The following is a 25,006-nucleotide window of genomic DNA, read 5'->3' as shown; positions in this document are numbered from 1 at the left end:
TGTGCGCACCTTATCAGTACACTGCCGGTTGTGCCAGACACAGACAAAGAGTAACACTAATCAAGTCCCGCAGAGACAACAGAGTAAACACTTGCCCCATGTTTTTGCTGCAGCAGTTATGATCACCTTTACCTGTAGCATGCTTGGATAGCATGCACTTAAGCTTGCTTAACTCAGCATTGTATTGTTCTACTGTGCATGAGTTCGTGTGTGCGTGCGTGTGTGCATATATGTATGTGTGTGTGTGAAGTATCTCTATCTGAAGCTTTGTTCCTGCAGTTTCTGTCACCCACAATCTGCTATGGTCCCAAAATATTTTAGTGAAAAATTTCACAAGGAAATAATTGTACATTTAAAACTACATACTGCTTTCAGGAGCATGTTGTACTCTGTCCATTCTGGAACTTGAATTATCCTTTTGTCCAGTGTATCCATGCTATGCTTACGACCCACTACCCTTTTGGTTGTCAAGACCACAGTAGCATAGGGTTTGTATCAAAGTAACCTGTTTTTACTTAGCAATACTAGCGATTTGGTTACTACAAGGAAAAAACATGAAGTGAAAATGTGGAAGTTCCCACCTTATTAAGAAAAATTCCAATGCCGAGTTTGCTGAGGTCTAAAGAACCAGGCAGTCAGTGAATTTGTTCAGGGAAAGAAAAGCAACTGGTGCCAGTTATGTCGAGTGCTCAGTGAGGGCAGGAATCACAGCGTTCACTGGGGTCCTTAGGACATCCATCTTGCATGAGGGTGCCCACTGCGCAGCCTGTTGTCAGTATCCCTAACTGCGTGGGAGCATCACTCCTTGGGCTCCTCATCATAAGCCTTTCTTTCCAGATCCTCGCGTTCGAGGGTGGTTCCTGTTGGACTCTTACCTTCCGACCTTTATCCTTACCATCACATATCTGCTATCAATATGGCTGGGTAACAAATACATGAAGAACAGGCCTGCTCTTTCTCTCAGGGGAATCCTCACCTTGTATAACCTTGGAATCACATTTCTCTCTGCTTATATGCTGGTGGAGGTAAGTGTCACTGCACTTTAGCTTAACTCAGCAACTACTTGAGTTTGAGAACTTGTCAGCTGTGACTTCCAGTGCCGTCAAGGTAGCAGTTAGTGTGGCAACACTCTAAGAACCGGAGAAAGTTGTTCACACACTGATACTCTTCCTGACCAGTCTCAGAAGCCCTGGTTTCTGTCTTGAGTTGGGGCCTGTTTCTGTGTTCCTTAGCCAAATTAAGACTAGACTCATGATTTAGCTTGAAGCAGCTTTGGAAGGTCATATCTTACTCTTCTTCTCTTACATACTGTATGTTCCTAATAGGAGGGTTGCTCTATTTTAAAAGTCAAACTCCACATGCACTTTATGTACAGAGGTGCGGAGTCCTACCAGCCTCTGGAATGTGCTGGCAAGCCTGAGCTGACCCTAGTCGGCTCTAGCTGCCTACCAGGCCTTCATCCTTTAGCTGCGTCCCATCCTGGAAAGCACCAACACACAGGTAGAAGTTCTGGCTGCTTTGCCAATACAACCAGGAGTTTTGTTGTAATACAGGGAGAAATTTAAAAGTACTTAACTTGCTAAAGAGCAGAAAGGGGAGAGGCAATCATTTTTAAGGAAAAACTAGCATAAAGCCATCGATAAGGGTTATAAATGGCTAGTCCTAGCAACTAGGACTTTTCTACTATTCATGAATTTTAGACAAGAGTAAATTCTTATCTTAAAATGCAGGTTTCTCACTGTGACCTTATTTTGTGCATTAGCTAATCTGTATCATTTTAACAATGGGCACCAGGTGCTATAAGTGACCAAAATGAAGCACTGCTGGGTGGAGTTTGGGGGAGGAAAACCATGTAAACAGTTTCAGTGTCTCATTACACAGGCGACCACCGAGTTTTCTGACACCAAAAGTACAGTTTTACGTTCTTTATTAAAGTGTATTTAGCATGATAGGTTTGAGCTAGTCAGATAAAGCGATGGATTTAGTTTGTTTTTTTTTTTCTTTTTTTTTCTTGACACAGGCTTTTTTTTTTTATGTAGCTCTGGCTATGCTGGAACCCACTGTGTAAACCAGGTTGAACTCAACAGAGATTCATATTCCTCTGCCTCCTGAATGCTGGGAATGAAGGTGTGTGTCACCATGCCAGGCTAGAATTAGTTTCTTTACATGGCTGAAGGGAAGGAGCACCTCCCTTGATCTGGAGCAAGCAGAGTCCTGTGGGAGGTCGGGCAAACAACATTGCTGGCTGCAGCTGCAAGTAGCTTGGGTTAAGGTGGGAAGGAAGGGCTGAAGCCAATGGACTCTAGGTGAGTTTTGGAGTTACTAAGTCCATATCAGCTTAAGCTTAATCGGATTTGACAACCTTGTTTAATTTTCTTCAGTACAAAGGTTAGATTGGATGGGCTCTGGTACCCAACCCAGTTAGAGGATTATGCGTAACCCAGGAGGCAGCTTCCTGAGGCCTGCTGCTTAATTCTGCCACACAGTTCCTTAGTGGTTAGATAGGTACAACAGGATTGACAGTCTAAAAACATCTGGCTAACACAGGACATGTCCTAGACAAACCGAATGCCTCTGTTCACGCTAAGCGTTTACCCCACACTGCATTGTTAGTGTAGAAAGCGCATACTTAACCCTTCAGCTCAGTTTTATTCTTCAGGTGTTTTAAATATTCGTGTGCAGTGTGGCTTTCTCGGTATGAAAACTGCACCGGTTTACACACACAGGCACACACAGGCATATATGTGCTTGTGGGTCCCAGGTCTCCATGATGCCACAGGTGGACATCAGGGGACAGGGACATAAAGCCCGGAAAGCTTCTGGGGACCTGATTCACAAGCACATTACCTGAAGGTGGTTTTGTCAGATGTGAGGACACCAACCACATCAGACCTGTGAAGAAGAGACCAAGGTTCCAAACAACAGGATCGTTAAGGCAGAAGAAAATTCTAGGTCTCTTCCTGGAAAAACCTTATATCCTAGAATTTAAAATTATTACAGCCAGAGAGCTGCTTCTATATAGAATTTTCAATGAAGAATTTAATAGACTTGTTTTTCATGTCATAGGTGGAACAGAAAAGACTGAGTTAGAAACTGAACTGTAGTGATGTTTCTGCCACCCCTTGGCTGTGCAGCCCTGTGCCCATCACTTACTCATCACTGGTACTCACTGTCCCTGGGGAAGGAACAAGGATGGTTCAATGATGGGCTTTTGAAAAGGCAGCCTTTTATTAGAGAAGAGCAGGGAATATAGGTTTCAGTTATGCAAATTTGATTATCAAGTAGCACAGATACAGTGAAGAAAATGTTAAGTTTCTGACCCCTTTTAATACCTGTATAATTGTAATGTACATTCCATAAAATTATTGAAACCAGAGGTATTTTAGTGTAGTTTTCTCACATTTGTTTATACTTCTGTGTCACAGAGAAAAGCTAAATAATTCTTACTAAAGTGAACAATCTTCATCCTTCTGGGTGATCTGAGTGGACAGAAAACTACATTAAGGGATAAATGCAGTCATCGCTCAGCAGCGGGAGTTAACCCATTGCTGGTGCTTCAGGATGAGACCGGGTCAGACTGTGGGATGCTTCTGCCCCGACTCTGAGGGGGAGCTGGCGGCACGTGTTATGCACCCCGTCACCCTCTTGTGTTTCTCTGTCTTGGCAGCTTATCCTCTCCAGCTGGGAAGGAGGCTACAACTTGCAGTGTCAGAACCTAGACAGTGCAGGAGAAGGTGACATCCGGGTAAGCCTGAGAAGTGCTTCCACTGAAAAGGAGCAGTCTTTCCCTTTTACCTCTTGTCGGGATTAAAGGAAGAGATTTTGGCTCTGATGGACTTAGAGACACACGTCTTAGGGACCAGGGGATGAACCATGCACGTCCCTGTAATGGATGCCTCTCACAGATATAGAGAGATCCCAAAATAGATCCCATCATACCCTCAGAACTGTCTCTGCTGCCTCAGGAAATATTGAAGTGAAAACCAGCCACTTGCAGACTTTGTATGAGGAATGCCCTTTTATGAGGAAGGGTGTGTGTTTTCTTTCCTTTCTAAAGGAGAAATGGTGGTAGGAGAAACGAGCAGCTAGTTAAAATGGCCTCCTTTGTGGAAGTAGCAGTCGAGAAGAATAAGATGGAAGCTACAGTGCTCTCAGCGAGCCTTGTGCTGTGTTTGATTTGGAATCGTCCCTTTATGTAAACTGTAAAACAAAATTAAGTTTTAAAGGGAAGCAAGGCAAGGTAAATGAACTCACACGCACAGAAAGGCACTCGACAGAAATTACCACAGGGAGAGGATAACCACAGCGGACAGATAGCCATGGTGAGCAGCATCTTAGCAGAATTCTTTGCTGCTGTTGCTTATGAATAAAAATGCATTGCTGCTTTCAGACATCTGTGGGAAACTGCAGGATAAATTTCTGTTTTTCAAAGTAGTGAAAACTAAACCCACTAGTCAAAGATGCAAACTCGAAATGTCACAGTTCATTTCATGGAAGGGGTCATATTTCATAGCTTTGTCTACAGAAAAGGCCTCTGCAGTCTGTGACAGCCCAGGGCACTGAGCTTGACTTTACAGAGCTGCTATCTACCAAAAGGGACAAGGGTTCTTAGGGCCATGGCCAGTTCCAGGTTTGAGTCAGACAATGTGCTGAAAACAACTCTAGGATGTCCTGTGACCTCAGCAAAGGAATACACATTGGGGCCAGGCATGGTTACAGGACCCATCTTGAAAAGAGATTAAACCTTAAGAAGAGAAAGACTCTCACTCTTAGCTCTTAAAGTTGATACACCACCACATCATTGCAGGGAAAAAATTAAGGCAAAGAATTAAACATACATCTTATTTCCAAATACACAAGGAGGGAAACTCCAGGTAGGAAAGAAATGTGTAAGTCACAGTAAAATCAGAAGATCATTTTGCATCTCCCAAAGATACAATGCATCCCCTTGTAACAAGAGAGCATCCACTTCTGCTGTGAAACTCTGGTGGAGTCACAGCATCACTGGGCGTTCAGAGCTCTGACTGTAGAGGTCTAGTTAAGGCAACCTGGCTCTGTAAATGGTTCTGAGAAGGAGGCAGCCAGCAACATTCCCAGAAGAAGGTGGCTACTAAGAGGAGGATTGGTAAAAGGGTGGCTAAAATGTGCCAGCCCTGAGACAGGGAGAGTGTTAGACACAGGGGAGAGAGAGATTCAGGTTCCACATAGGCTGATGAGACTATTTCTGGGCTTCACAAAAGCCTCGCAGGATGCTGGCGGAGGGTAGTGGAGGATTCTGTCCTAAGGTGGGGAACAGTGGACTTGGGGGTGTGCAGGAGTAGCTTGATTGGACGCATGTTTGGGAAAGACCCCATCCTCTAGTAGAGAGGGGTGGAGTACATGGAGTCAGAAGGGACAGGAGGGAAAGATAGCAGGTGGGCAGTGCTCTCCCGGGAACAGTGGGCGGCAGACTGCCGCTGTGGAGCAGAGCTGTGCTACACTGGCTCCTTTCTCCCTCCCTGAACGTGCTATAGGTAGCCAAGGTCTTGTGGTGGTACTACTTCTCCAAACTAGTGGAATTCCTGGACACGATTTTCTTTGTTCTTCGAAAGAAGACAAGCCAGATCACCTTTCTTCACGTCTATCACCATGCCTCCATGTTCAACATCTGGTGGTGTGTTTTGAACTGGATACCTTGTGGTCAAAGTAAGTAATTTTGGTGACTCTTGGTTCTGTGGACTGAGTCTCATGAGACCACTAGTGCACCTCTGGGGCCCCCAGGATGTGCTGATTAGGAGAGATGGGAACCCTTAAAGCCATGTTCTTGTCACCACAGGAAGCCCATTTGCCAGCGGCTATTTGGTTTCTGGACTTTAACGTTGGAAAAATCTGAGCAGAACCTTAAGTTTAAAAATTTGTTTATATACCATCTACCAATTGTCATGGGCAGAGAGGCACATAGAAGGCAGGACTTGCCCCTTGAGGCAACAGCTGTCACAGCCATCACCTCACTGTGACTCACAGAAATCATTTCTGTGCTATGGATTCTTCACTTCACATTCTGGAAAATTAAGACATCTTTGTGTGACCCACCAAACCACTAGTGTTCAACTTTAAAAAAAAAAAAAAAGTCAGGCACGATGTCACATCCCTGTAATTTCAACACCCAGGGAGGCAGAGGCAGGTGGATCTCTTTGAGTTTGGGCCAGCCTGGTCTACAAAGCAAGTCTAGGACAGCCAAGGCTACACAGAGAAACCCTGTCTCAAAAAAAACCAGGATGTGGTGGTGCACACCTACGGTCCTAGCACTTGGCAGGCTGGGTAGGAGCTGCTGCATCACGGCAAACCCCTGTCTCAAAACCCATGTTCATGCCTGCCCAAATACATGCACACACGTTATAACAAACTAGTGCGCTCGTCTATATCACGTCCTTTGCATGAAGCAAGAGCTTCATGAGGTAGTGCTGACCCTAGCCTTTCATGGTATCTTGTTTGAGTCCTATTTTACTTTCACTGTAAGCACCTGGTGGCATCACCCTGCAATGGCTTCACAGCTCACAGGGAGTGGGGTGCTTACTTACATAAGTATTCTGGCTGTCAAGGTGCAAGTGGAAACTCCAGTGCAAGGAACGAAACTGCACAAAGACAGATGGCCTTCACACTTAGATGGCAGACTCACTGTAGAAGTTCAGTGCTAAGGAAGGTGAGTGAGTGTCAAAGGAGCATTGCCACAGCTGAGGGGGCTCAAAATTTACATTGCACTGTGCAGAGGTGGTCCTGTGAACATTTATACTGGATCTCCAAGATGATTACAAAAATTTTTATGTATAGAGCTACTCAGAAAGAAACCAGATGGGCAAATATCACTCATCTTGCAGTGCTGAGAGCTCCCAAAGTGTGTGTTTCCATAGAAATCCAAGCATCATATCACATTCTGGCCAGAATGTGCCGAGTGCTTACTGTATGAATCTTGCTGCTCCTTTTGCTTGCCAGTTACCTAGGTTATTAACGTGGGGTGAGAAATCGGGGCTAAAAAATTTAAATCAACTCAGTAGCAGTAGGCAGTGCTCTTTAGCTCATACAGCAGTCCACCACAGCTTTGCGTGGTCTCAAAAGGAGAAAATAGCTTACCGCTAGGCGCAAGAGGCTCTGTCACGAAGATTCTGCCGCCAGACTTGAGCCCACCTTTCTCTGCCTCACTGGTTAGCTGGGAAGAATAAGCCCTTTGCAGACACAAAGCAGCCGAGCACCTCTCCTGGTTCACACCTCCGTCTAGGAGGTTTTACTGAAGCTCAGAGAGACAGCGGCAGTTGATGCTCTATGTGAATGCTGTTGCCTGTCAGGATACAGGGAGCATCACGTGAGGAGGAGGCACGAGCACCTCGCTGTCTGGGAATACTAACTCAGGTCCTCCACTGCCGCAGGCTTCTTTGGACCAACCCTGAACAGTTTCATCCACATCCTCATGTACTCCTACTATGGGCTCTCCGTGTTCCCGTCCATGCACAAGTACCTTTGGTGGAAGAAGTACCTCACGCAGGCTCAGCTGGTATGTCGTCCTTCCTTTGCTTCTCCATGTGGCCCACACGCAATGACGGCACAGGCCTCTCTGGCCTCTCTGTGATGAGGCTGCCCGTTCATCTTTATCATGGCCTTGAAGAACCGTACTCCGGCCACTATCATATCTATTGTGTATTCAGTTAGCTTCTAATGGGAATTTTTTTTGTTTTAAAGATACATGAATACTTTTCAACCAATGCACACTTTTTAGACTAATGTACAAGTTATATAATTTTAATCAACATCATGTTAACTGCTACTTTTCCATAAGAAAACAGACAAATTTACATACACATAATTTCAAATGAAATTTCTAGTCAGGATAGTGCATATCCAAGGCATCTTTCTTGATTTGCTTCTGTAGAAAGACGATAGCAGGACAGTAGCCATGCGTGACTGACGGAGCCCACCTGCCCGTGGGTCTGTTCTCACCTGCAGCCCTCTCTGCCTTCTAGGTGCAGTTTGTACTCACCATCACGCACACGCTGAGCGCTGTGGTGAAGCCCTGCGGCTTCCCCTTTGGTTGTCTTATCTTCCAGTCCTCCTACATGATGACGTTGGTCATCCTCTTCTTAAACTTCTACATTCAGGTAAGTAAGGGGACAAACTGTCCCAGCTCACGGAGTGTTTACGATAACGGGATGCAAATGAGGAAGGAAAGCACCTCCTAACTCCCCCCCCCCCCCATCCTCCTGCTCCGAGAACAACCCACCAACAGTCCAATTGGCCTCTGCGGAGTGAGAGCTTGTTCAGAAAGGCTGAGTTGTGCCATGTCTACCTGTGCATTTGCACCATACTGCCCAAATCTGACATCTGACAGCTCAACAGGCGTGACCCGGAGCCAGGGAGCTCAAACGGAGAAAGGCTTGGGAACGATGGAGTTTAATAATGAGTTCAGGAAGCCTCCATCGCTGCTCTGAGGTTTGGAGGCAGCGTTCATGTGGGAAAATTCCTTTAAGGCAAACCAGTGTGGAAAGGGCATGCTGGCTCTTTCTTAGTCAACTGACATTTTCTTTTCAATTAACAATTTAAATGAGAGGGGCCTTCAAACTGACTGTTATATAAGAGTCCATGCAGGCTGTGCTAGCAAAGGTGCTTGTGGATTTTAAATTGCTGGGCCAGAGAAATGGAAAGGCTGCTTTAAAAAAAAAAAAAAAAGTAATTTATATTCAAACAGTGCTTTTGAAATTCTGTTCGAATGTATTTTCTTATCCAGACAATTGCTCTTTTTAGTTTTTGCTCCATAGTGGTTTTATGGGAAGAACCACTGTGGAGACTGGACCTTTGACAGCCTTTCAGACTTTGTATTTCTGAAGTGAGTGCACTGGCTGGCCTTTGCCTCTTGCAGCAAAGTAGTTTCCTCTGAGGATGTCTAAAGAAAGAACCATCAGTGGAACCAAACAGAGCCAAACATGCACACCAGAGCATGCCAGGAATGGCACTGTAGCCCGGCTGTGTAGAGTAGCTACAAAACCTGTCTCTACCCATTCTGGTCCTGGCCTTTGTTAATGCCATCATTGCTATTTAAGAAGTGAAAATGCTGTTAATCCCAGCAGCGAGAAAGTGGAGACAGGAAGATCAAGAGTTCATGGTGACTGGGGGTTACAGAGCAAGTTGTGTTTCATCAGAATGACAGAGAGACATACAAGCTGGAGTAGAGTTTTGCGGCAGATGAAATAATTAACATGCATTAGACCCTCTTGCTATCCCCAGCACTAAAGAGAACATTTAAAGTCCTGCCTGAATCAGGAGATGTAATTAAATTGCAATCTCAAAATTTAAAAAAAAAAAAAAAACTCCTTTTATCTTGAGTTTTAAACAGAGTTATATTTTTCAAATGGATAACTAATGTAAGCTTCTTTGGATGCTAAGCAAATTCTGATGTAACACAGATAAAGTGAAATAGCCTTTACTGACATTCATGTATTTTTCTTGGTTCTTACCTGAGGTTTGTAGCCAGGTACAAAGCCGGAGTGGGGAGGAATTCAAGACAGGGTTTCTCTGTGTAGCTCTGGCTGTCCTGGAACTCACTCTATAGACCAAACTGGCCTTGAACTCACAGAGATCCACCTGCCTCTGCCTCCTCAATGCTGGGATTACAGGCATGTGCCACCACTGCCTAGCTCAAACATAAATTTCTATTAGAAGGTCTCGTGCCAAGGAAAATTATGCAGTGCTTTAAACTACATGCTATGCCAGAGGTTAGAGACAAGGCCTTATTAAAATGTCTTGCTGCTTTTTCTCCTTTCTACACTCTGACAGACATACCGAAAAAAGCCAGTGAAAAAAGAGATGCAAGAGCACCCTGCAGAGAAAGAAGTGAAGAATGGTTTCCCCAAAGCCCATTTCACTACAGCTAATGGCATGATGAACAAGAAGACACAGTAAAATGAAGTGACAGGAAAGCATAAACACTGCGGCAGCCTAACAGATGAGCTTGTTTTAAAGCAAAGACTGAATTGAAAGTTGTATGTTTTAGCATAAACTAATTCTTTTTGAGTTTGTAAATCATTTGTACCCAGAATGTATTATAATATATTGCTATTAGGTTACTCTATTAACTGAAGCAGTGCCGACCTCTACAAACCTCAGAACAGGTGCACAGTCCTCTCCTGAGCTCTTCGTAAAGCCTTATTCGCACAGAAAACCAGGAGAAACGGGCTTTGTTTTTTTGTGGCAAGTCTTCAGAGTTAATTTTCTTTAGATGAAATATGTAAAAATGTTAATTATATTGTGAATGTCAGGGTCTGTTCTAGTCCGTGTCAAGCAATAACTGTGAGTACATATATTGCTCAGTCCACTGTCCCTCACGGCATCAGCCCCAGGAAGCATGTAAATGGGATCCTTAACAAGATAGAATCTAGAAAAACTCCTCCCTCTCTCAAGCCAAGAGTCTCATCTGCTACATTTTTAACCACCCCTGACTCTAAACTTAGTGACGTGGTAACAAAATTCATTAATCGTCAACATAGTTTGAGGATTAGTCATTCCATGAAAGAGCAGCTTCTTGAGGTGGGTGTGGTGTCACGATCAGTGATCCCAGTATTTGGGTATTGGGACAGCCTGGGGGTACACAGGCATAAGACCCTGTCTCAACCAGAACTTTTTGCCAAATTGTCATAACTCAGGGACTTTGGACAGGAGCTCTCTGTTTCAATTGGCTTCTTTACTCATCCCTTTCTGTCTACCTCCTGTGTTAGTCTGTATTGGTGGAGTCACACTCTCCATTTCAAAATCTAGTGTCTCCATATACCTGCCTGCCTTTTCTGAACAGAGGCTGGAGTCCAATTGCAATTCTTCTTGCCACAGAAATGCAACTGGAATACTGACAGATCATAATCAACAGAGCCCCAGGGCAAAAGAGACATCGATCGCTTTGTCAACGGTTGCTTCTGAGCCTGCTCATGAGTGCTATCCCAAGTAGTTGCCATCAATCTTCGTAAGTTGAATTTCAGGAAAGAGAAAAAAGGATGTAGCTATTTGGAAAGATTCTGTGGGTTGGGAATAAGCCATAATGATAATGTGTCTGATGCAAATAGCACATGCTCTTCCTGCTCAGAACTGTGGCCTCCACTGAGAAGCTAGTACAAAGGCAGACCAAGGCACTGGACTGCTTCCCTCTCCCCAACCTGATGGACCACCACTGGTAAACTGTACCAAGCATGAAAAAGTTCATTTCCCCAAATTTTCATAAAACACGACTCACCAACTTTGACTGTTTTCCTCCATTTTAGCAAATAGGTTGTTGGTTCATGGCACTGACATCCAGTGCATGGGCACCAGGTAGGCTTTCCTCAAGTGCCAACAGTGGTGCCTGCCCACCCCTCTCTTCCCTTTCTGGGCAAGCTCCCATTTTAACTTTTCACCGTTCACCGTTAAAAAATTATACTGACTTTTAAAACTCGTAAGTGTGCCGCCCTTCTCACTGGTGTGTCCTGTGCCATCCCCATTGTTACCGCATTGAACAGACTTTGTCTGGCAACCACCTACTCTTCAGTGTATTTTCTAAATGATTTTCTCAGACTGATCTGCTCCCAGGTGCTTTATTACCACCATCTCTCGTGACTTTAGACTCGTTGCTGTATTTCCCTTTCCCGAGAATTCATTTGAAGGGTCAGCTTTGAGTACGCTTGTTCTTCTATGACAAGACCAAAGGAACAAACTCCTTGATGAAACGGAAGGTCAGTTTTAGTTCTCAAACATGTTCCACGATCTGTTACTAAAATGAATTCTGGGTAACGCTGAGACGCAAGAGGCACCAACTTACTCTTGCTGCCAGTGAGAGGCGCTAAAGTCTCACTGTGCATCACCTTCCGTGTTGGCCGTCTTCATGGCATCACACCTGCGCAGCACAGAGGGCATCGTCGCTATGGCAGATCAACAATGGCAGCTCAAAGTACCAGCCGGCTTTAAACCTCCTAGAGCAAAGCTCAGTGCAACACCAAGCCTTAAACCACACAAGGGTTAACAAAACAGGCAGAGCTATGACGCCTGAGCTGCACAAATGTGATCTGGTAAATATTTTAACACATTTATTCTTAGCGTCAATTTCTAAAACAGAAGTTTAAGAAATTTCTATCTCTATAATCTGATTTTTTTTAAAGGTGTGTTTTCCCAAGTAAATTCCCTTTTATTCATGAGAATACAAGTACTTGGCTACTATAAAACCTTAATTTCCCCAACTTTTAAAATAAAATGGAATATTTGCTGAATGTAATTAAGCATAGAAAATGTCAACCCATCAGAGTTATATTTATACATATTGGTGGATAAGTTCCTGTCTTCCCACATTAGAGAATTATTTTTTTACAAAATGGGCAGAATAGCATTTTTATATGTTAGAGACCATTCTACTCTAGTCCTGAACATTCCTGTGTCATTTAAGAATGTCAGCAGAAGTCCCTCCTTTGGAAATTGAGAGCTTTTTGTTTTTCTTTGAAAGTACTGCATCTGAAGAACACAGCATCATGACTGGGGTGGACAGGGGGGCAGGAGCCATTTTTCATTTAGATAAAAAGCACTCTTTGTGATTGTTGTATAATAAATTGATTTTTATGCTAAAACATGTTGCAATTTTTCTTATTGGGCGCAAAGAAACTAAAACGTGAACCTGTGTGGTATTCCAAGCCCTATTATTCAGGGATTGTTTTTACAAATAAATTGATATTTTAGTGAGTAATCTTAAATTGATATTTTAGTGAGTAATCTTAGATTCTTAATTCATTCCAACAAGCAGTGGGATGTTGATGTAACATCGTTAATGCAGCATTTATAACCCAGTTAAACTATCTAAGAAGTTGGTCACTCACGAGGAAAATTTGATAGCAATCAGATAAGCAAGGCTGTAGCTACTAGAAACTACTTACTATATAATGTAACAGTATTCTATGCTGCACTGTATAGACAATAGTATATAGTAACTATACCATTCCATGCTACACTATACAATTGGGGCACATATGGCATTGGCTACCAAAACCCTGGGCACCTGGAGTGCCCTGAGAAGAAGTGGCCACTTCCTCCACCTGGCGCTGAAGGAGGGCCACAGTCTTGTGTTCTTCAGCACAGAGGCTACATTCTCCGCCATGATGAAGATCCCAAGGCAGCAGCATGAAAGAAGGCTCAAAGTCTGACCAGTCGCTTACATTCGAAGTAGAGATGGATTGGGCAGTAGAGTTAGGAAGGCAGGGCGGGCGTGGGGGTACAGAAGGAACTTGGAGTGAGTGAGGACTAGAGTTTAGTGGGAGGGCGAACAATTTAAAGAGCCTCCTTTCCCTTCCTTATTTTAAGCTGTGTGTGGGATATCACTAAAACTGTCTTAAAAATAAATGGCTAGGAAGGGTGACATATTCCTGCAATTCCAGTACAGACGAAGCTGAGGCAGGAGGATTTCTCTGAGTTAAAGCCACTACAGGAAACAATAGGTTGGTTCCTGGAGATTTTGGTTGTCTCAAAAACTATGATATAATATACCCAGTGTTTCTATGAGAAATTAGCTACTGCAAATTAAACACATAAAGTCTCTAAAAAGCTTCAGCATATGTCGAGGCTGCCTTCCAAGTCACATGACCTTCACATGTTTGAGCCCCTTGCTGAGATGTGCAAGGAAGCATTTACTCTTAATACCTTCACCTAAATACTTTTTGACCTTCAGATGTGACTTCGTCATGGGAATGAAACAGAATTCGATTTCCAACAAGGCACAAACTCTTAAAAAGTCCACAACCTTCAACAACCATGTTTCGAGTTGAGAACCAACAATCCAGACATGTTAGCCTAATGGGAGACATTGTACATCCAAACCATACCAAAGCCTTTATTGTTTGAAACCTAGTTCACTCACAGATTTCTAGAGTAACTCTGAAAATGTCATACTCAGTAAAATGTTTTATCAAATCAATGCTGTATAATGTTACATATGCTAGTAGAAACACAAAATGACCCAGATGAATATGTGACCTTAGAGGCATAGTCTCAGAACATTTAGTTATAAGCCATTAGAAATGGTTTGTACCAAGAAGGCTATCCAAAATGAGTTAATGCCTAACTTGCCTTTGGTGCTTGAGTTCAAATAAACAAGGAATTTTATTCCACAAGATTCCCACGATTCCCATCTATGTAGCCATGGGGATGTCATCACCCACGGTGGGCTGAGACTTTTCAGCCATACAGCTATGTTGAGGTCACCCATTTACCTGACCATTTCCCCGAGGAAAGACTGCATGCCTGAGAGAGTTGAGTCTCATCTGTCACCCAGGTGGGGGCTGCCCATCTGTAAGTCTCCAGTCCTGCCTTGCCAAGAAGATCTCTACCCCCCTGTGTCAATGCAATGAGGTGTGTCCAAGAGGCTGCAGCCTCAAACGCTTTGCTGAGCACCAAAGAGATGAAGTCCAGGCTGTTACCCCCTAGGCCATCAGCACATCTGCAACACTTCATACTCCACCACATTCATTACCCTGGAGAGCACAGCCCTGCCCATCACCCTGTGTGGTTAATGTCTCCAGGACACATATGTTCCACCCATCAGGCCAGTCAGAACAGAGCACTCAGGAGGCTCTGGCTCAACCCATTGCCCAGGTGAGTTCAGTGGTGCCACAAGCTCCACTGGCCTTCCCTCCCATCCTGCCAGGAATGACAATAACCTAGTACATTACCAACAGTTTAAACACTTGCTGAAAACAAAATCAGTTAAAATAAACAAAACATAATAAATTCAACAAATGACCCAGCTCCCTACACCAAAACACAAGTATAAAAAAAAAAAAATCTAACTCCTTCCAAAATTAATCCTAGAGCAATGGCCTCCAGTGCTAACGAATTAGATGGAATCCCAACAAAAGAGCTTAAAAGGATAACTATGTGCAAAGAATGAAAGAAAAACTCTTGTACCCCCAAGGAAACACATACACTGAGTGAAATAGGAAGGCTGGCATACGATGTGAAAGAGGAAATCAAAAGGAAGATGGAAATCAAACCAAAATAGTGAAAATGAGTCAAAAATTTTGTGTAAAGCTTCACCAATAGGCTAGATCAAGGGGAATATAAAATAGATGGGCTTGAAAATGAAGTGGGGGATTGGGACATTCAGGACAGAGATTAATTGGTCAAGAGGCATGGCCAAGACTTGTAAGACACAGAGAATACTTCAATGACCACACCATTGACATAAAGAAAAGTGAATTCCCTTCTAAAGGAATAGCAAATATTTTAAATGAAGCCACAGCAGAAATCTCCTTAAGTTAGGAAAAACAAAACAAAATGCCTATGCAGATACTGGAGGCATTCAGAACAGAAACAGATAAAACCAGAAAAGGACTTCCTCTCTTCATAATTTACTCACTAAATACTTAGAACAAAGAAAGTGTAGTGATAGTGGCCAGAGAGAGAGGCAGCAGCTAACCTGAGAGAGGTAGGCCTATCAGAATAGCCGTGACTCTTAGCTGACACCAGGAAAGTTGCAAGTGGGCAGGGAGGCGTTTGGGACATTGCAGGAGTGGGGAGGCCCTTGAAACGATTTTCCATTTTTGAAAGACAACGAGTGCCAATACAGACCGCTATACGCAGCAAAGCTGTCCGTCGTAGGTAAAGGAGAAAGAGAACCTTTCCATGAAAAAATAGGCTAAGCAGATGGGTTACCTCCCAATGCCTGACAGCATGACTGATCTACCCTTCTAGCAGGCCCCTGGGGGGCTGGAGCCGGGGATACTGAGAATATGTTAACTTTTAAAAAGGTGTTTTGTTTTTTTTCCAAAAAGAAAAAAGGGACTGAAGGAATGTATAACCACTAAGACCACTAAGACAGCCCTATGGTAAGAGGCTTAAGAGGCTTGATGGAATTTTTTTTTTTTTTTTTTACTGCAGAGAAAAGACAAATACATCCATAAGGTCACAGGGAGGAATGAACTGCTCTTGAATAAAAAGCAAAGAGGAATAGAAAAACACCAAATAACACAACGCTAAGAAAATGATAGGAAATTATACACACCTTTCCATAACTCTAAATATCAATGGTTTCAATTGTCCAGTCTGGGCCTGGGAAGATGGCTCTGTGGCTAAAGTAAAGTGGAACCAGCATGAGGAGCTGAGTTTAGAACCTCAGAACCCCTTTAAAGCCACACACAGTGGTAACTTTAACCCTATCCCTGGGAGTGGAGACAGACAGACCTCTTGGAAGCTCTCACAGCTCTCATGCAGTTGCCTCTCACTTTGCTGCTCAGAAGCTTTTTTAATTTCCTGAAGTGCTGTCAATCAGAAAGAGATGCCGTCTCAAGCAACAAAGCACAGACGTGATGGAGGAAAAGAGGAACAAAGACATCTCCACGTCAGCCTCTGGCTTGCGTGGTGTAAGGATTCAGTCTCACCTCCTTTGTTCCAGGAACTCGCTAGGAAAGCTGAGTCCACATCCATTCCTGACTCCACTGGCAATTCCACGCTACTCTTCTCATTGTGTCTGAACACTGAGAGTGCGTGAGGAAGCACAGATGGCTGTGAGGACCAGGTGGCTTAGAGAGGAGGAGACACAGTGTGAGTGGACAGCAGGTAAGGCCCTGGATCAAGTTACCCCAGGAAATAAACTCAGAACATGCTCCTCTGCATAATCGCTTTCATCATTTATAGTCTCAAACCTCACACAGAGGAAATCCAGGAGAGCCTTGGGCCTTGGAAAGGGTTGTCCTCAACTCTCTTCTTGCCACAGAACGGGGATGGTGCGGGATCTGGGGATAGGAGGGTTTACAGACAGAGCCAGGTCCTCCGAGCTGGACTGGTGGGCCTACATTCACACGTTCAAAAGCCGGGAGCTGTGATGCTACAGGCCAAGCAGTGAGCGGAGCCACCAGCACAGAACAGATACTTACAAAAGCTGCTGTGGAAGATGGAAGGTGCACGTGGAAGCTGTTTCCCCGGCTATGTGCATACGTGTTTAACTCACAATTGATCTCAGCAGAACGGCGTTCCCTTGAGGGCGGGCCAGCGTCAACGCTGCACTTTCGACCAAGCTCAGACTCTGTGGACTCTTTCTCAGACATGTTCCCCAGTGCTCAGGCTTTTATGTTGTCATAGTTTGTCTATATGCCTCCTCTAAATCCGCTCTTTAACTCACCTACCGTCCTCGCTCCTGCGTGTCTCCCATCAGTCCTGTTACGGGTTGAGTCTCAAATGTTCCTGAACCCTCATGTTTTGAACACCGGTCTTCTGGCTGGTGGCATCATGTAAGGGCTATGGTTCTTAACCTGTGGGTCATGACCCCTGTGAGGCTGCACCATCCCTTTTCCCAGGGGTCACCTAAGACCATTGGAAAACACAGATATTTACATTAGAAATCACAACATAGCAATATTATAATAGTCATATTATGAACTAGTAATGAAAATAATTTTACAGTTGGGGTCACCCATAACATGAGGAACCACATTAAAGGGTTGCAGCAGCAGGAGGGTTGGGAACCACTGTTTTGGGGGATTGTGGTACCTTTAAGAGATGGGGACCAATCTGACAGAAGCCACTAGAGCCGGACCTTTGAGGTCAGGACTGATGGCCCATGATTCTAGATGGCATCTACTCTTATATCCAAGAAGAAAGGACGCTCTCCCCACTATGCCAGACTGAACCCTCTTAAAGCAATAGTTCAAGTTAACCTTGCTGTTGCCATGCACTCTGCTCACAGCAGCGCAGAGCGCGCTAACGCACTCAGTAAGCTATTTGCAGTTAAAGCCTTCACGGCGGCGATGGCCTCTTCCAGTATACTGGATTCCACTGCACACATCTTTTCCTCCTAAGCCACGGTGTTAACTTCATCATCCTGTAGCAAATGTTCTCAACTACAGAAGCGGGCCTTCTACTCACGTGTGTAAAGGATGGTTAGCATGGGCTAACATCATTCCCTACAAACTCTGTAGTTTTACGGCCTGGAACAAATTCTTAAGTTTTTTTTTTTTTCCTGCCATGGTTCCTATGGCCATATTTATCTCTGTCTTAAGAAAACCATCCTCGGGCTGGAGAGATGGCTCAGAGGTTAAGAGCGCTGGCTCTTCTTCCAGAGGTCCTGAGTTCAATTCCCAGCAACCACATGGTGGCTCACAGCCATCTATAATAAGACCTGGTGCCCTCATCTGGTGTGCAGGTGCACATTCAGACAGAACATTGTATACAAAATAATAAATAAAGAAATCTTAAAGAAAACCATCCTAATCCTAAAGGATCTATTTCAAACAAAGGATCTATTCCCTCCCCCCTCAGGAAGCCATTCCTGATTATGCAGTAAAAACGACACTTTCCTTGTAACTTTGGCTGTTATATCTGATGATGTGTGCCCTCCCTAGATAAGCCCTCAGCGCCGACAGGCACATCTTATTTCTTATTATACAGTCTAGCTTCTTCCGTATTAGCTAAGGCCGAAGCTCTTCTAAAGAACAGTGTTCAAATGTGTGTTCCCTAGTTACAGGAAGCCGCATATGTTCTTTAGGCACCCATCAGCGATAACAGCGAAACCTACACAACAACACTGTGCCGTCAGACATGATGAGCCTCAAACTGGGCGTATCTAAACAAAGTGAGATCAGTTAACCTCATTAACTGATTCCCTATGAAAGATTTTATTTTTGTGCGTGCGTGTGTGTGTGTGTGTGTGTGTGTGTGTGCGCACGCGCGCGCATGCGTGCGTGCTCTGATAAGCAAAAACTTATGGCGAAATGTACTAAAGCACACTTTATTAAAAGTTATACAGGGGAAAAAATAACAATTCAATTAGGATTACATAAATTTGAATTAGAAAAAAAAACTACAATTAATATGCTACCTATAACACAATTCACTAAGTTAAAATGAGAACATACTGCTCAATGCACAGTCTCTACTGAGCCGATCGTAAACTGACTTTGTGAGTGCGCTTAAGTTATATGGGCTTTAACTGCTCTAAAATGAATTCAAATGCTCCAATGCACACACAGCCCTCTGCAGGCAGACTTCACGGGAGACTTAGCAGTGATCACAGGTTAGACTATTTCTCCTTGGCTGAGCATGTGGTTTGGGGTAGAGGGATTGAGAAATGGGAATATCTGAAGAGCAAATGCGTATTCTCCCTAGTAATTTCATGTCCAACTTTTTTCATCCATTCCATTTTCAGATTACCTTTCCCTTCAGGGGGCTTATGAAGTAATCTCTGTGCAGCTGCTGAAGTTCTGGTTTCCACAAAACTATTCTCAATTTAAAATAAAGTTTACTTTTAAAATCATGTGAAAAGTAAACCACTTGAAATTTCTGAACATCGTGGATTCTCCTGTTACTGGGCCAAGATTGAATATGAAGGTTAGTTTCTGTGAACAAATGGATATGATGAAAAAAGCTGGGATCCCACCCTATCCCACCCTAAATCAGCAGCTACTAAGGGATGTTTGCTGCTAAATGTAGCTCTGAAGAACAGCTCTTGGGCCAAGGCACCACAAACTCCATCTCCATCTCCCACCTCAGGCTGTTCTACCTGGTAGAAAAGGAAATGAAGAATAGTGATTAGTCAAAGCACAACCACCACACAATCTTGGGCCCCGGGAACTCACAGCCAACAACACCGTAACTCCTTTTTCCGAGCCATGTCCGTGGCTCTGGTCTACTGGTGGCTCCCAATCTTAAACACAGCCCTTTGGTTCTTTCTATACTAAACCATTAGGAAGAAGGCAGAGAGAATGGAAACCAAGCATTCAGCATGCTTAGGCAAGTTAAGCTATAAATGAATATGCTTCCTATGCTGTAACTACCAAATCCCAGCACAGAGTTATCTCATAGACAGCTTTATTACATAGACATTTTTAAGTATGGGTGCTTTGCTTGCACGGATGTCTGCACACAAACTGTGTGCCGTGCCCAAGCTGTCCAGAAGAGGGGATCAAATCTGGAAAACGGAGGTATGGTATGATGGTTGTGAGCCTCTGTGTGGGTGCCAGGAATTAAAGCTGGGTCCTCTGGAAGAGCAGCCAGAGCTCATAACTATTGAGCCATCTCTCTAGACTCCTGTTTTTAATTTTATGACTCTGTGTGTGTGTGTGTGCGCGTGCGCACATATACGTACGCATGAGTGTGCTTGTTCACAGAGGTTGGAGAACAATTTTCAGGGTTATCTCCTCCCACCGTGTGGGTTCCAGGTATTAAACTCAGGTTTTAGTGGCAGGTGCCTTTACCCCCTGAGCCATCTCCCTGCTTGGAACTTCATTTTTGATATGGTAGGAATGTTGTCTGCATGCTAAGCAGCCACTGTTTCTCCATGTTTGGTGCACTGTTTGATAGGCAGGAGCCAACACTCGATTATAAAGACTGAATGACTGGCCCAAGGGCCTAATTGTGGGGTTGGAGGAATCTCAGAGCAGAAAGGTAGCAGAAAGCATCAGGTTTTTCAGTGCTTCCTTCCCCCCACCTCAGTTCACAAGAGCTGAACAATGTCACTGTCTTTACCTACCGGAGGGTGCAGCCATAAAGCTAGGTTTTGGCTTTGCTTATAAAGACCGAGTTGAGTTAAGCCTGGAAGAGACTGCTCCATCACTTCCTACACTCACATATCAGGCATCATGTATCTCTGTATGAAACACAGTTACTCTGTAGATTGCCTCATGACAATCCCTGAAGAGGGTCTGTGGCAACCCAGGTCCTCAATATAAAAGCTTCATTTATATTTCCACTCAGGTCTATTTTAGGAACAGTCTTTGTCGCTCCCGCCGGCCCACACAGAGGAGGAGGCATTTCACAGCCACCACTCCAAGCTTGGAATCCTTAACTCCTTGAAGCTGAATGCTAGAGACCAAAACAATGTAGTTTGTGGTACATCCCTAGGAAGAGAGATAATGCGGTCATTGAGACGAACACCTGACCGGAAGACGACCACCGGACACCTGTGTGATTGTGACTGAGCTAGCTGGCCTCTAACAGGGATAATAAACACTGTGCACTCAGCCCAGACCAGGGAGCCCAATCAGCACTCGGGGTGAACTAAAAGCAGCATCATTATCTGCCATTGCAAACCAGGAGCAGTTTTCTTGTGCCGGAGAGAGAAGAGAGAACAAAAGCAAAAGCTTCAGGAAGTGCATTTGGAAGAGCTATTCCCTGAGACTTTCTAAACTCACCAAGGGCCTGAATCAAAGGGGGATAGATGTAAACAGTGATTACTGTCCGACAGTGTTATCTGAAGAGATGGCTGCCTAAACTGGGTGTGAGGCTAATTGAAATAAGTCTTCTGTGTTTCCGAAGACTTCCCTGAAGCTTAAAGCAGAGTTGCTTTCTATCAGCTGCTCTCAGAGTGTGGGCTTGGGAGCTCATAAAGAGCCAGAGATCCCATGAGGTCAAAACATTGGTAATAATGGAAATGACATTAACACATTGTTTGCTTTTTCTGTTATCATCTCGCCACCGGGAATTGGTATTTCCTAGCAGCTACAGAATTCAAAGGCAGGTACAGGAAGGGGAGAGGGAGGGGCAGCACCACTGATCAGGTGTCTGTGTGCCTCATCCTTTTTTTTTTAACTGAGAGGTGGTGCACACCTGTGATCCCAGCACTCTGGGAGGCAAAGGCAGGCAGATCTCTTTGAGTTTGAGGCCAGCCTGGTCTACAAAGCAAGTCCTGGACAGCCAACTCTACACAAAAGAAGAAGAAGAAAAAGAAGGAGGAGAAGGAAGAGGAGGAGGAGAGAGAAGGAGAAGAAATGTCAGAATGAGCCAGATGTGGTGGGTCACACTTTCAATCCCAACACATAGGCAGAGGTAAAGGATCTCTGTGAGTGTGAGGCTAGCTTGGATTACACAGTGAGTTCCATGACAGGCATGGCTCCGTATAAAAACCCTTTCTCAAACAAAGAAACAGCAAAACAACAACAAAAGATACTTCTCAAAAGTACGTTTTTTTGTTTTTTTTTTTTTTTGTTATTGTTTTGTTTTAAGGTACCTCAGTTCTTGCTGATCACAGAATGATTAGAAGTCAGCCGACTGTTTCTCCCAAAACTCCTGAAATGGAGCAGAGGTTTTGACTAAACACTCCATACTTTCCTAGAAAAGGCCCTCTTTCATCCCAGAGACTGCACAAACCATGAACTTGCCAGAACATCCTTCTCAAGGCATTTCAGAGTCTGAAGATCCTTCTCCAAGTTGCTCAGATGCTGAAGAACAGAGCTGTGAAACCTCTCCAGCATGTTCAGTCTGCCAAACATGAAAGCATCAGACTTCAGTGAGACCAATTGGCTGTGACAGAACAGTCCCCAAGAGAACTTGTTCACCGGACAGTCTTGCCTTACGAGCATGGTGGTACCTTCCTTCTCTTCCCACCCTTTCATGTTCAGCGATTCCCCAGTCCCAGAAACTCTGTGACCCCTCACCTAGCCCCTGACAGCAGCCCACAGGAAACCTCTATGTCGTCACTAGCTTCACCACACAGGAGAGATGGCTCCAGGAAAGGAGACTAAATGTACCTCCCTCCCTTCTTCCTCTGCTTTCTCTCCTCTGTCTGGCCTATCACTGCTGTGAGAGCTGTGGTCGGGCAGGTTCACATACGCTTTTCCGACCTCTGTGTTTTAGTTCCAGATTTTTCCAACAGTCTCCAATCCTGTGTCTGGTGTCATTCTGTGTCACACAAATGTTGCTATACTGTCTCTCTTTTCCCTTAGGCTCAGTGTTCCATATAAAGAACAACTGTAGCTTTCTGCTCCTTTGGATATAGAATGTTAGAATCTTTGTCCCAGCATGGTATTATTGGAAAGTGATGGAGTCAGGGCCTATTGGGAGACCTTAGATCACAAATGAGCAAGTCCCAAAGGGGTCTGTGAGATCTGGGACTCGTTTCTTTTTCTTTCCTGTCAGCTGAGGAGTTCTCTCTACTACCTATTCTTGCCATGACACCTTCTTCTACCACAGACCCACAGCAGTGGGGCCAATTAATCACAGACTAGATCCTCCAAAACCATGGGCCAAAATATGTGCGTGTACGTATGCACAAGTACGTACCCAATTCTAATGCAACAGGGTCTTGGTCTACAATCTCAGCCTGATCTAAAACTCATCACGTACCCCAGGTTGGCCCAAAATCATGGCAGCTCCCCTGCCTCAGCCTCTGAAATGCTGGAATCCCAGGCCTGGACCACCTCACAGCTGGGTTGCATTGCTCTCACACACTGGGCCTGGGATAAGCAGCTGTCATCATCACACGGGACATAAGACACATGTTCAGTGTGTGTTGGCTGAGTGGATACGTGGCTGGGGGTAAGGCCCTTCAAATACAGCAGGGACACCACAAGTCCACAGCTTTCCATGGCTTTGTCTGGCCATACCATATGCGTAAGAACTTGAAAAAAAAAAAAAAAGACTATTTATTCAAATAGTGCATTTTTAAAAAAATGCATTTTATTTAATGTACATGATTTCTCTATCTGCATGTACACCCATATGCCAGAATAGAGCAAAAGAGCCTAGTATAGATGGCCCAGAGGCACCATGTGGTTGCTGGGAATTGAACTCGGGACCTCTAGAACAGACAGTGCTCTTAGCCGCTGAGCCATCTCTCCAGCCCCAAAACAATGCATTTTAAGCCCAAGAACCTTTCTATTTCAGCTAAGAAAATATGCCCCCCCCCATTTCAAGCCATTTCTCCAATGGAATTGGCTCTGCATTCCTCTCCCGGATGCCACTTAAATCTTTGTGTCTAAGATCTCATTCAAAAACCACATCCACAGCAGTTGCTCTGAACTGATGCTAATTCCACAGAAATCCATCTCTCACTTCCCCTTCCTTCTTAGCTTCTCTGAAATGGAGACACGTTAGTGTGTTGTGTGTCCTGTATCTTCTTATCAAAGTATGACATAAGATTTTTCCCTCTAACCATATTTAAGAGGGCAACTCATTTGTTGTTAGCTTTCTCGAGGCAGGGTCTCTCTGTGTAGCCTTGGCTCTCCTGGACTTGATTTGTAAGCCAGGCAGGCTTTGAACTCACAGCAATCTGCCTGCCTCTGCCTCCCTGAGTGCCGAGATTAAAGGTGTGTATCACCACGTCCGGCTAAGAGGGCAATTCAAAGCAATGGGCAGATTCATGGTGCTCTGCAGCCTCACATTACACATTTGCAAAGTTTTCCCATCACAAGAAATGGAAGACCTGTGCCTATTAAACAATGAACATTCCTCTCCCACAGCCTCTAGGATATTTTTCTGTCTCTACAGATTCCTGCTCACTTCAGTAAGCACCTCATTTAAGTGGAATATTTGCCCTCTAAGAGCCTGGCTTCTTTCTCTTAGAACAATGTTTTCAAGGTTCACCAGTGTTTAATGCATGTATTGTTATTTAAGTATGTGTGTGTGAGGGGGGAGGAGGGAGGGAGGCAGGCTATCAGTTTAAGAGAGGAGTGACATGGAAGGAGTTGGAGAGAGAGCATTTGGGAGGGTCTCAAGGACTGAAAGGGAAGGGGCAGTGGTGTAATAATATTTTAACTAAAAAGAAATGCCTTTGAAAGGCTGGCTGACAGTGGTATGGTTACGCCACATTTGACCTAGGTTGTTTTAACATAGCTCTCCTGACTTGCCTTGCTTTGCAAGTGGACTGTCCTTTCCAAAGAAGCCTCTTTTAGGATTGATCATGAAGAGGCTGGAGGAGAAGTCTGAGTTCCAGCTTTGGTCTTGTAGGTGGAGAACAAGACACCATACAGGTTGAGAGTTGCAGGAAGCCCCACGCCCTTCACGTTATCTTCTCAGCTCCCCCACCACACACACACACACATAATGAAGATAAACGTTGTTTCACCCCCATGACTTTGCTTTTCAATCACATATTTACCTGGACATGTGTATCTCGTCCCAAAGTCTTGTTAGGCAACCTGGCACTTCCTTTGCCTTTTCTGAAGGACGTGGAATCTCTTTGTGCTAAAGCCATTTAAAAAAAAAAAAAAAACACACACACACAAAACAATGTTCGGATTTGGGGTAAACATGATCCCTAAGTTGACTGTTTACT

General features: G+C 44.3%; 2 protein-coding genes across 2 annotated transcripts in view; one reads left to right on the top strand and one right to left on the bottom strand.

Moving 5' to 3' along the window:
* Nucleotides 1-12,602, top strand: part of Elovl2 (ELOVL fatty acid elongase 2) — a 40,036-nt gene extending 27,434 nt beyond the window's left edge. The window contains exons 3-8 of the mRNA XM_055595221.1: nucleotides 838-1,025; nucleotides 3,668-3,745; nucleotides 5,514-5,685; nucleotides 7,404-7,528; nucleotides 7,995-8,129; nucleotides 9,802-12,602. Of these exons, the coding sequence (XP_055451196.1) occupies nucleotides 838-1,025; nucleotides 3,668-3,745; nucleotides 5,514-5,685; nucleotides 7,404-7,528; nucleotides 7,995-8,129; nucleotides 9,802-9,927 (824 nt within the window). The 3' untranslated portion in view covers nucleotides 9,928-12,602. The remainder of the gene's footprint in view (nucleotides 1-837; nucleotides 1,026-3,667; nucleotides 3,746-5,513; nucleotides 5,686-7,403; nucleotides 7,529-7,994; nucleotides 8,130-9,801) is intronic.
* An 8,109-nt stretch (nucleotides 12,603-20,711) lies between these two features.
* The window catches only part of Sycp2l (synaptonemal complex protein 2 like), a 54,172-nt gene continuing 49,877 nt past the window's right edge, over nucleotides 20,712-25,006 (bottom strand). Inside the window, 5 exon segments of the mRNA XM_055595099.1 lie at nucleotides 20,712-20,852; nucleotides 21,147-21,153; nucleotides 21,962-22,020; nucleotides 22,113-22,212; nucleotides 24,830-24,915. Of these exon segments, the coding sequence (XP_055451074.1) occupies nucleotides 20,712-20,852; nucleotides 21,147-21,153; nucleotides 21,962-22,020; nucleotides 22,113-22,212; nucleotides 24,830-24,915 (393 nt within the window).

Source organism: Psammomys obesus, unplaced genomic scaffold, assembly GCF_907164565.1.
Source record: "Psammomys obesus unplaced genomic scaffold, mPsaObe1.curated_primary_1811, whole genome shotgun sequence".
Taxonomy (NCBI): Eukaryota; Metazoa; Chordata; class Mammalia; order Rodentia; family Muridae; genus Psammomys; species Psammomys obesus.
Note: the sequence above shows the minus strand (reverse complement) of the source record. Positions and strands in the feature narration are given on the sequence as shown.